Source organism: Salvelinus fontinalis, chromosome 8 (genome assembly GCF_029448725.1).
Source record: "Salvelinus fontinalis isolate EN_2023a chromosome 8, ASM2944872v1, whole genome shotgun sequence".
NCBI classification, from domain to species: Eukaryota; Metazoa; Chordata; class Actinopteri; order Salmoniformes; family Salmonidae; genus Salvelinus; species Salvelinus fontinalis.
In genome coordinates, this window is record NC_074672.1 from 16361986 (window position 1) to 16374372 (window position 12387).

General features: G+C 43.8%; 1 protein-coding gene across 1 annotated transcript in view; it reads left to right on the forward strand.

The window, feature by feature from the left end:
- LOC129860703 (inactive dipeptidyl peptidase 10-like) overlaps window positions 1–12387 on the forward strand; it is a gene marked incomplete in the record, with an annotated part of 39518 nt that overhangs the window by 10334 nt on the left and 16797 nt on the right. Inside the window, 10 exon segments of the mRNA XM_055931377.1 lie at window positions 366–437; window positions 7375–7427; window positions 8043–8124; window positions 8519–8639; window positions 9191–9345; window positions 9472–9569; window positions 9700–9823; window positions 10132–10173; window positions 10300–10407; window positions 10717–10808. Coding sequence (XP_055787352.1) covers window positions 366–437; window positions 7375–7427; window positions 8043–8124; window positions 8519–8639; window positions 9191–9345; window positions 9472–9569; window positions 9700–9823; window positions 10132–10173; window positions 10300–10407; window positions 10717–10808 — 947 coding nt within the window.

Consider the following 12387-nt stretch of genomic DNA (forward strand, 5'->3'; position numbering starts at 1 on the left):
GATGCTGCTGAAAAACCTATCTGGGTCATTGCCTAGGAGCTACGCGGGATTCTGTTGTCAAGATGGAGAGAAGTCTCCTCTCTGGCTCTCACCAGTTTATCATCACTTTTGCTATGTTAATTCCACACTGTAGTTGATAGCCTACACCAGTATTTAGCGTTCAGTGGATGATATATGCAGGGATACTGCACCTAGGGCCATGGCTTTCCAAATGCAATCCCTGACATTATCCATATGAGCCCCGAGGCGATGTTGTTCTTGAAGGTTAAGGCTAATATGAGATCCAAGTAAGTTACTGACACGTGTATCTTTTAATTTTAGGAGGTATGCATGTTGTTGATATATTGTTCATTCCGTGTTTCCAGGACCTGACTACCACAAAGTTCCATGTGTCTGCAGACAAGAGGTTTGTCCTGTTGGCATACAACATTCAGCCAGTGAGTGATGCTTGTTTTGACCAAATAACATGCTCATAGCTTGCTCTTTCTGTATTTTTTACAGTGTCAATCATTCTGATCAATTATCATACTCACAGCCATAGTAATACCCAATGACACCAAAGATGACTTGTATGCAATGTGGTTTCCTACTCACTCACACACCGTTTTGCACAGCAGGGCCACAAACTTATTCCAGACCATCAGAGAAAATCAGTTGAGTCAAATCTGTTTCTGTTGCGACTAACGACACATCTGTTTCCGCACAGCATGGTGGCTGTAGTACAATAATGCCATGCATTCTAATCCCGCCTTTACAGTCAGTGGAATGAACGAGGGGGAGGAAAGTCCCTTATGAAACAGAGAGAGAGAGAGAGAGAGAGAGAGAGAGAGAGAGAGAGAGAGAGAGAGAGAGAGAGAGAGAGAGAGAGAGAGAGAGAGAGAGAGAGAGAGAGAGAGAGAGAGAGAGAGAGAGAGAGAGAGAGATTAGGTGGGAGCATGGTGAAAGTAGATTCTTCCCGGTACAGGGTCCTCCTATGTGTGAATGCGCTTTTTAAAATAGAGAACTAGTGATGCTACTACAGTACTGCAGCAGTCTGTTGTTTTACATGCTATTCAGACACAGCCAATAGTCAAATCACTGGCAAAATGTATGGGGAATATTCAGACTAGGTAATTATGGGGGAAGTGGTGTAGAAGAATGGAGGGAATTAGATGGCTGAGAGAGAGGGATCAGTTTGATGTAGATAGCAGTGTGTGGGGAGGGGGAGGCAGAGATGGGATGAGGGAGATGGGGTGTTAAAGTTGGAGCTGCATGCAGTAATGAAATCGCCCTGCTGGTTTGGTGGGGAATGTTAATGAGGAGCTTATACCAGAGTCTAATGTATAATGCACAATTGCAGGTGGTTTGAGGCAAACCCCAGCATAACAAACAACTCTAATAACACATGCATTTTCTCATCTTTCTTTCCCTTGTAATAGCTTTCCCTGTTTCCCCCGCCGACCCTCTCCTTCTGTAAATATCCACTCGCTTAATAAATAGCTTCCCGTTTCCCCAGAGGAGGGAGCAAGAGGTGTAATATACGGGTAATGGGGGGGGGGGGGGGTGCCTTCAGCACAGTTTCCACCTTATTAAAGAGCCCAGAACAGATATATTGCTGTTCTGAGTGTATAGGATCTGCTCTCTCTCTCCCTCATCCTCTCTCTCCCCCTCCCCCTCTCCCTCTTCCTCCCTTTCTTTCTTTCTCTCTCTCTCTCTCCCTCACTCTTTCACTCAGCTCTAAGATCTGCTCTCCTAAGTTCTCTTATTTAGTAGTTGATGATCATACCGTATACCTTTTGTAGGGCGGCCCAGCTCCCAAAGTGACTTTACACTGTATGCAAGAATTTCCTTTGTGTTGTCTTAGTAATTCAGCCTTCTCTGTGTTGCTCTCCAACCCTCGCTTGTGTCACCTTTGAGAAGCAGATGTTCTGTTGTCTTTACATCCTGTAGGTCTGATATCTGATTGGAGGTTAACTTTACAGTAATGCCATTGGTCAACAGCTCAGATGTTATAAAGGCGTCTCAGATTCATTGTCTTTTTCTTCTTTGTTCCTGACCTGCGCTGGTGAGATACTCTCTCCACCCCATGGACTCTTGGGACATGGCCTTTCAGGCTATGACTTCTCTCTCTCCCTCTCTGATCATGCTTAGAATAATGGCTTGTAATGCTTTGTAACTTAAGCATTATGCCTTGTATAATGGTATCATTCATTTTACAAAGTTATTAAATAATACTTGTGTTTTGCATTCACTTCTCATGACCATTTCTTGGTCTTAGTTACCTAAATGCATAATACTTGATTGCACCTGGTTTTACTATAATATTAAATGGAGTCCGATCTATCACGAGGATGAGACCCAGATGCAGACACAGGAGGCAGTTTGATTCTCAGAATATTTCATATTCGAAAGGGGCAGGCAAAAGGCAGGTCGAGGGCAGGCAGTGGTTGTTAAACCAGGTCAGAGTCAGGCAGGTACAGGACGGCAGGCAGGCTCAGGACAGGCAGAAAGGTCAGAACCGGGAAGACTAGAAAACAAAACTTGAGAACAGGAGAACCGGGAAACACGCTGGTAAGACCTGACAAAACAAGACAGAGGCAACAGACAAACAGAAAATGCAGGTATAAATGCACAGGAGATAACGGAAAAAATGGGAGACACCTGGTGGGGGGTGGAGACAAGCACAAGACAGGTGAAACAGATCAGGTTGCAACAAGATCAGTCTTTGCCTGTCTCTCACTCCCTCACTCTTTCTATCTATCTCTACCTCACTTTTTTCTCTCTATCTCTAGGGGTTTTCTGCTGACAATAGCCGTTTGCCGCAAGCACAGGCTTTCTTGTTGGGGAGAGGAGCGGTGTGCCGCTGAGAATGGCAGAGTGAGACAGAGAGAGAGAGGGAGGCAGGGTGGGAGGGAGAGAGAGAGGGAGGCAGGGTGGGAGGGAGGGAGAGAGGGAGGCAGGGGTGGGAGGGAGAGAGAGAGGGAGGCAGGGTGGGAGGGAGAGAGAGAGGGAGGCAGGGTGGGAGGGAGGGAGAGAGGGAGGCAGGGTGGGAGGGAGAGAGAGAGGGAGGCAGGGTGGGAGGGAGGGAGAGAGGGAGGCAGGGTGGGAGGGAGGGAGAGAGGGAGGCAGGGTGGGAGGGAGAGAGAGAGGGAGGCAGGGTGGGAGGGAGAGAGAGAGGGAGGCAGGGTGGGAGGGAGAGAGAGAGGGAGGCAGGGTGGGAGGGAGGGAGAGAGGGAGGCAGGGTGGGAGGGGAGGGAGAGAGGGAGGCAGGGTGGGAGGGAGAGAGAGAGGGAGGCAGGGTGGGAGGGAGAGAGAGAGGGAGGCAGGGTGGGAGGGAGAGAGAGAGGGAGGCAGGGTGGGAGGGAGGGAGAGAGAGAGAGAAAGAGAGAAGAGAGGGAGAGAAGAGAGAGAGAGAGACGCAGTAGCAATAGGCGGAGAACAAATATTTGATACGCACCATTCGCCCCTAGATCACCCTGTCCAATCGAAATCAATCAGAAGGGGTGTAAAAGAATGAGTGGGATGGATGCTTAGAGGAGAGGGCTGCAGTGGTGGGAAATGGATGAGTGGGCTGTGTGTTAAGTTGAAAGGCTTATCCCCTGGATTTCATATTAGCTGTGAGGCTTTGGGGAGGTTTGTGCCTAGTGGGCGAAAATAAATAGATTTTGAGAGAGGTGGTATAGTTAGAAGTAGGGGTGGCGGGGGAGGGGGGCATAAGGGAGAGAACATATTCAAACCTCCTGTGTAGAAGAGGTTTCAATCTCTCCTCAAAATTGACAATAGTCTGATAAATGTGTGTGTTTGCGTGTGTGCGTGGGTGCGTTGATGCATGCGTGTGTTTGAGTCAGTGCTTGTGAGAGTTGTTCCCTTTGTTTGACACAAAAAGAGGGGAAGGAGAGGATGGATGGAGATAGAGTGGAAGGGATGAGGAAATGCAGCCAGAGCCAGACAGGTGGAAACTGCCAAGACTGTGCAATTTAGAAAGAAAGGAAATACAACTGGAGAGTTGGGTCTGCTATGCAGTTACAGACAATGAAGTGCTTGTATCAAAGACAGTATATTGAGGCACTACCAGAGAGAAATGCAGGTTTAGTACTAACAATGGGCTGGGGGAAGAAATCTATTATCCCTTTATTGTGTGTACTGGGTCATTCCACAAAATGAGTCCCTTTTGCGTCCCTTTGATGTTTAAAGTAGAAATTGTGCACCAATATTGCACTTTAAAAGCCTGTTATATTAAATTAATTCCCCTTTAATCTAGACCACATGGATATTTCAATAAATCAGATTTTTTTAATGAATGAAGACAAAATGCAGCATTTTGACATGACCCTCAGTGAACCCTCTGTGAATTCTAGGAAGATGTTAACCCACTTAACCCCATGATTTCTCAATTTTTTCACCATCATTGTTAAGCCCTCGTTATTTTGTTGTTTTGAGAACGTTATTTCTGAAGATTATTATTTATTTCATGTGATTGGTGATTCATTTACACTACCGGTCAAAAGTTTTAGAACACCTACTCAGACAAGGTTTTTTTTACTATTTTCTACATTGTAGAGTAATAGTGAAGACATCAGTACTATGAAATAACACATATAGATTCATGTAGTTACCCAAAAAGTTTTAAGCAAAATCTAAATATATCTTATATTTGAGATTCTTCAAAATAGCCACCCTTTGCCTTGATGACAGCTTGATGACAGCTTTGTACACAATCCAAAGAAACATTGAACATCTAATAGTCAAATCATAATGTAAAAGCAGGTGAGCTGGTTGTGCTCTTTATGGCCATTTTCTGGTGTTTTCTGGTGGAAAACTGAGCGAGTCGAGCAAAACGCATCAACCCTGTTACCCACAGATAGACAGGCTAGAAATGTTTGAAAAACAAGTGGATTTATGGTTGATTTAAGATGAAATTGTCAACCCTGTAATGGTCAACCCTGTTACGGTCAACCCGGTAACGGTCAACCCTGTAACGGTGAAACCCTGTAACGGTCAACCCTGTTACTTTATTTGGAACGTAATAGGCACTTACTATAGTAATTTGTTGGTCCCACGGTAATGCCAGCACGTTTTGGACTTCTAACCTCCTGGATTCGTCTACATCTGCTGCATCCGCTGATACATTGTGCTACACCCACAATAACATCTGATAAATACATGCATGCGACCAATAAGATTTTATTTTATTAGTTGGTGTGATTAACTGAGTTAGAGCGATGTTTATGAGACAAGGGCGGATCACAAAAACATTTTCTTCTCACAAAAACGTCTGTCAAGTAAGAACAGTTTTAGTTACAAACTACTATGACCTATCTATGAAAAGCAGAGAGTCTTGCGAAACGCACATATTTTGCTCTATGACACTCCCAAGCCACACACGAGTCGCTAGAAGGTTAAGGGGTTCTTCTACATAGAAGATCATAGGAAATCCCAGGATATAGTGTCTATAATACTGTAATAAGCTCACATAGTTGCTGTCACAAACTCCAAAGTCCACACAGTTGTCACTGACTAGTTGGATATTCATTTCCCACTGAGCAAACAATTTTTCTTCTTACAGCATTCATATAAATACATTTTTTATCAGGTTTTTGCTTGGCAGACCAATTTGTTTTATTGACATTTATCAATAAAACTCATGCATGCAACTGTTTATGTCAAATTCGTTTGTGTTCTACTTGCAGCCCAGGTTGTCCTGAAAAGAAAATGTCCAACACTTCATTGTGAGGCTAAATATGAGGACAGTCCAAGCAGATTAATGAAATTAGTGAATTTCAGCTTGTTTTGCTGTGGGATGCCTGATTCCAATGGAGCTAACCTCTTGAGAGGGGAAAGTGTTTTTCATGAAGTTGAACATGTGCTTTCTATGACATAATGTTACAATTTTGTACAATCTAACTTAAAAAAAAATAAAGTTACACTTCTCAAAAGGTACCTAATTGATGGAATGACCCTACTGCAGCGCAACAATACCTACCAACATCTCGCCTCATACAAGGACTGTTGTAATCTCCTTACTGTCCCATTGTCGCCAGGTCCCACGTGAGCAGACACACACTGGTCTCGTCTGTTTACAGTGTGGCTCCTCCATTTGGGGTAAAGTCATGGGGGGGAGCGGAACAATCTGGCGGAACACTGGGGAAAGATTTATGACTTACCTACTTAGCGGCCACATTAGAATTCATTCTCTTTCTATTAGACACGCATACACGGGTGAGCACAGATACATACACGCAGGCCCACGCTCACGAACACACACAGAAACTGTAACACACACGCACGCTCTCAGACATGCACCCACACACACACTGAGACAGACGCACGCACACATGCACGCCCACACACGGCCACACACAAACACACCCACACACGGCCACACACAAACACACCCACACACTGATGCACACAGTCCCCTCCTCACACTCACTATCCTTCTTTCCTCCCCTAATGATAAATGATGAGCCATATCTTTGTCTTCTTTGTTGACAATTCCTAAAGAGCTAATTAACCAGAGTGCGGATGATAAGGCGACACCCCTCCACCCAGCGGGAGGGACTCGTCTCGTTACACTGCCACCACACTGACCTGTTAAATAGCCGTGAACTCATCTGGCTCAGACCCTCATCCTTTACCTCGGGGCCTCCGTTTTCTTCAGATCTAACTGTTTTCTGTTGTTATTGTGTTTTGTTTTGGGTGCAGTGGCCTCTTCCTCAAAAGCAATGTCCTGCTGGTAAGAAAGTGACCTTTCTCTCTCAGGTTGACATTTTCTGGTGTGAAACATAGCCCTTCTTTTTACAGTCATGCTCCTTTGCCTCTCTGTGTTTCTCAGTTTAGAAGACTAACAATATGGGAAGTAATCCAATTGCACTGTTAAGTATGCTTCCGGAGACGTGACATTCAATTACATTAGGGACACGCTTTCCAAAGCTTTTCCCTTGGCTTCTTTAAGAAGCTAGTGGGCAAACAACACACTTCAAGTCTTTGTTTTAGAAATGGAGTGTCCTCTTCAGCATGCCTAGCTGATCACTGTTCAAGATGAGTTACCACTCTGGATCTTTTTCAATTTGAGGGATATTGGCTGTAATTATGTTACTTAGGGGTTAGAGAAAGGCATACTCCCTATCTTTCTCATCCTCACATGACATCATTCCTCTAATGTCTCCTATTCTCTGTTAGGAGACTGGGTTATCATTGTTTAAGCTGTTTGACTGGGTAGTTAGAACTGATGTTTGCGACGATGCAATGTGATTGATGGAATTGTTGGTTGTTCATTCACTTAATTGGATTGTCCTATGGTCTAACTGTAGTGCGTGTGTCTGTGCTGGAGATTGAGTGTGTTCTTCAGTAACTCTGGACCACTGTGCCCATCATGTCCTCTACCTCCAACAGGTTTTCTCTCAGTCCTTTACAGCATCCTATGCCATCTACAATGTGGCTAATGGGTAGGTACTGTAGATCCATGAATGCTAATGCATGGGCTGCACTGGGCATGTGTATTGCCAACGCAAGCGGGCCCTGGCCTCGACTGACCAAGCACCTCCAAGTGTGTCTCTTTTCATCTGAACGTCATCTGTTATGTCAGACATATCCATTACTCTTAACGTTGTCCTCGCTGACTGTCGTTAACTATCAGAGTAAGATGGGAAATTGACAGCCATAGATTCCTCCTACCTGCTGGCCCACCAGTAAAGAAGACCTCCCCTGTATCTGCGGATGAAAGCCTGGGCCTTGTGAGGAGCATCAATGCCTCTCAAAGAAATTCAGAAGGATCTGCTCGTTTAACAAAAAATGAAATGCCTGGTTATGTCTTGTTACAAGATGCCTGCCTGTTTTTAGGAGGAACATAGTGCTGTTCCAATGCATTGAAAGAGGTATTGATCCATTGCATGAACCGACCTCAATCTCTGTATGGTTTTGCATTTGCATCTTGTCTTTTTTATGGTATCTATCAAATGCTTATGAACAGGCATGGATGGATCTACGTTCTACTCCGTTATCCACTAGTGGCTTTAGAGAGGCTGTTCGTTCCTAATGGAGGGATTCTGTGTTTGTCCCAGGGACCTGCTGGAGCTTAACTCTCCAGCGGGGGAGAAGGCAGGGATACAGTACGCAGCTTGGGGACCGCAGGGGAACCAGCTGGTAAGGCAGCAGCTCTCACTCATTCTGCATCCCACCTCAACAGTGTCTGGTGGACTAGAAATGCATTTAACACCACAACAAATCTATAACATCTCTATTTAGCTGTGTTTACTATTTGAGTTATAATGATTCAAAAACAACATTTCAGTGTTTGTTGCAGATTAATATTGGATTATGTGTTATGAATGTAAAGTGTTTTCAGTGCAATGTTTGTGTTCCAATGGCACTTCAACACATTCAGTCAGTGGCAAGCTGAGATGTATTGGCCTCTAACTTGGCTGGCTGATGCATTCCCACTTGGAGTCAATAGGACGTTTGATTCAGCCAGTCAACACTGAGCTCTCTATCTGCTTGCTTTGATAATGGATTGGTATTGTCTCTCTGTTGCTGCCAGGCCTATGTGTTTGAAGGAGATATCTACTACCAGCCAGCCATGACCAGTAAGCCCCTACGCCTCACATCCACAGGCAGAGAGGGGCTGGTGGTCAATGGTCTATCCGACTGGATGTATGAGGGTAAGAGATACTGCAGCAACATCCACTAACACCTTAAAGGAAAACAACTCTATTTGTTAAATTAGTCCATGGTTTTGCTTGTCAGCACTCAAGTTTTTAAGATATGTAACTTTCAAAATACAGAAATCATCCCTGTATGATGCATTTTGCATCACATGCTGCTGCGTTTTGCATCATATGATAGAACATACTGAGATGATTTCTGTGTTTTGAAAGACGCATATCTTGACAACTTGAGTGCTGACAAGCAAGACATTTTGGGACTATGTCAACAATGGACTAATGAAACAAAGACCAAAATATAGTTTTTGGGTGGAGTTTTCCTTTAACCTATCTCTATCATAGCCATTGATTGCCAACTGTTGCCAACTGTTCCAAAATTGACAACTGTTTGCAAAATGAGGTTTGTCGTTTTGAAAGCTTCTCCCTGAGATGTATGGTATTGCAGATAATATATGACTTTGATACATTGTTTGCACTATTGGCAATGCGTAACATTTGGACTTCCATGAGTAACAAATGTGTATTGTTCTCTTGTAAAATGTTTACAGAGGAAGTGCTCTTGACTTACTCTGCCCACTGGTGGTCCAAAGATGGCGCTCGCTTGGCATACTTCACCATCAACAACTCTGCCACACCCCTAATGGAGATACATTACTTCCTGGGTGGAGTCTATCCCTCCAATGTTTTCTTTCCTTACCCTAAGGTAAACACTGATTTTAAAATGTATAATTAACCAATAATGCAATGTGTAAAAGCTCCAAGACTGTCATGTCATCTAACTAATGTTATTCTAATGTAATAGTCTGAACCTGTGTGTCTGTGTGAATAGGCTGGCTCCACTATCCCCACAGTCAGCCTGTTTGTGGTGAATCTCTATGGTCCAGCCCACACTCTAGAGATGATCCCTCCAGACTCTCTCAGGGCCAGGTACCATCTCCAAAATATAACTTCACACTGTAGCTCAACTAAGGACTAATGTTGTTAACGTTTATATTTTATTTTACTGTCCAAGAAACTTTCTTGTCTTGTGTTTTTTTTTCTGCAAACGTCTCCCTAGAGACAGCTACATCTCCATGGTGAAGTGGATCAGCAGCACTCGTCTGGTGGTGCGTTGGTTGAACCGGGCCCAGAACCAATCAGAGCTCTGTGTGTGTGAGGCTACCACAGGGGCATGTTCAGAGGTGAGAGGTCAATGGTTATTTCACAGTAATTCAATAGGGTCTCCTCGCTCTGCTGCAATGCATTACTTTTATAGCATTTTCATCTCCTTTACACACTGGCGGGTATGGATTGATTTTCTTAAGCCACCATATCTCTTCCTTCCAGCTTAAATAAGGTCAATTATACTTCCTGTGATGAATTTCCAATGATCCGCTGCAGCATTTCTCTGCCATCTCTCTCCAACCATTCCTTATGGATTCATTACAATATCAACGTTGGCTGCTTAATTATGTTTTCTTTATTTTCTATCTCTGTTTTAATTCCACAGAAACACACAATGGTCATGGACTTAATGCAAAACCAACGACAGGTAGGCGTCACTCATTTCCCAAAATCTGCTACTCATTGAAACTGGTATGCTGTTACAGTCTCAATCGACCCACCTGTGATATTTCCTGGATTGTTATTGTTGACCATGCCTGTCTCATTTGTCCAGCAGGAGGTGCCATTGTTTTCATCTGATGGCTCTTGGTTTTATTTGACACTGCCAGCCAAGCAGGGTGCCCGAGGGGAGTTCCGCCACATTGCCAGTCTCCCTGCGCAGGTCAGTGTGAGGGCAATAAAGTTTAATACCCCTGTGTCATCCTCCAATGGTTTAATATCAGACTGCTTGTTAAGCCTTCAACGGAGTGACATACAACAGTATGTGATTATACAGATTTTAATAGCAGAGAACTGAAGTCTTGTCTAGGCAGTGATTATTTTAGGTATCTGTGACTGTGTATCTGAATTGTATGTCTGAATAACTCTACATTTCGCTGACAATGTTATTCTCTGCATCTCCTCTCCACTGGCAGTCTGTCTGTTTCTGTATTCATCATCCTCTCTTTCTCTCTCCTTCAATGTGACACAGCCTGCCATCCCCTCTGTCCCTCCTCGCTTTCTGACATCCGGGAATTGGGATGTCACTGTGATGTGTGCCTTGGATGAGGAAAACGGAAAAATGTATGTGAGAGCCTCTGTGTGTGATGCTACATAGCATAACATGTACAGTTGAAGTCAGAAGTTTACATACACCTTAGCCCCAAAAAATGTAACTAAGTTTTTCACAATTCCTGACATTTAATCTTAGTAAAAATTCCCTGTCTTAGCTCAGTTAGGATCACCACTTTATTTTAAGAATGTGAAATGTCAGAATAATAGGAGAGAATTATTTATTTCAGCTTTTATTTCTTTCATCACATTCCCAGTGGGTCAGAAGTTTACATACACTCAATTAGTATTTGATAGCATTGCCTTTAAATTGTTTAACTTGAGTCAAACGTTTCAGGGAGCCTTCCACAAGCTTCCCACAATAAGTTGGGGGAATTTTGGCCCATTCCTCCTGACAGAGCTGGTATAACTGAGTCAGGTTTGTAGATCTCCTTGCTCGGACACGCTTTTTCAGTTCTGCCCACAAATTTTCTATGGGATTGAGGTCAGGGCTTTGTGATGGCCACTCCAACACCTTGACTTTGTTGTCCTTAAGCCATTTTGCCACAACTTTGGAAGTATGCTTGCGGTCATTGTCCACTTGGAAGACCCATTTGCGACCAAACTTCCTGACTGATGTTTTGAGATATTGCTTCAATATATCCACATAATTTTACTTCCTCATGACGCCATCTATTTTGTGAAGTGCACCAGTCCCTCCTGCAGCATAGCACCCCCACAACATGATGCTGCCACCCCCCATGCTTCACAGTTGGGATGGTGTTCTTCTGGCTGCAAGCCTCCCCCTTTTCCCTCCAAACAGAATGATGGTCATTATGGCCAAAACGTTCTATTTTTGTTTCAAAACATTTCTCCAAAAAGTACGATATTTGTCTCCATGTGCAGTTGCAAACCGTAGTCTGGCTTTTTTATGGCAGTTTTGGAGCAGTGGCTTCTTCCTTGCTGAGCGGCCTTTCAGGTTATGTCGACATAAGACTCGTTTTACTATGGATATAGATACTTTTGTACCTGTTTCCTCCAGCATCTTCACAGGGTCCTTTACTGTTGTTCTGGGATTGATTTGCACTTTTCGCTCCAAAGTACGTTCATCTCTAGGAGACAGAACGCATCTCCTTCCTGAGCGGTACGATGGCTGCGTGGTCCCATGGTGTTCATACTTGCGTACTATTGTTTATACAGATGAACGTGGTACCTTCAGGCGTTTGGAAATTGCTCCCAAGGATGAACCAGACTTGTAGAGGTCTACAATTATTTTTCTGAGGTCTTGGCTGATTTCTTTTGATTTTCCTATGACGTCAAGCAAAGAGGCATTGAGTTTGAAGGTAGGGCTTGAAATACATTCACAGGTACACCTCCAATTGACTCAAATTATGTCAATTAGCCTATCAGAAGCTTCTAAAGCCATGACATCATTTTCGGGAATTTTCCAAACTGTTTAAAGGCACAGTCAACTTAGTGTATGTAAACTTCTGACCCACTGGAATTGTGATACAGCGAATTATAAGTGAAATAATCTGTCTGTAAACTGTTGTTGGGAAAAGAAATTGTGTCATGCACAAAGTAGATGTCCTAACCGACTTGCCAAAACTAT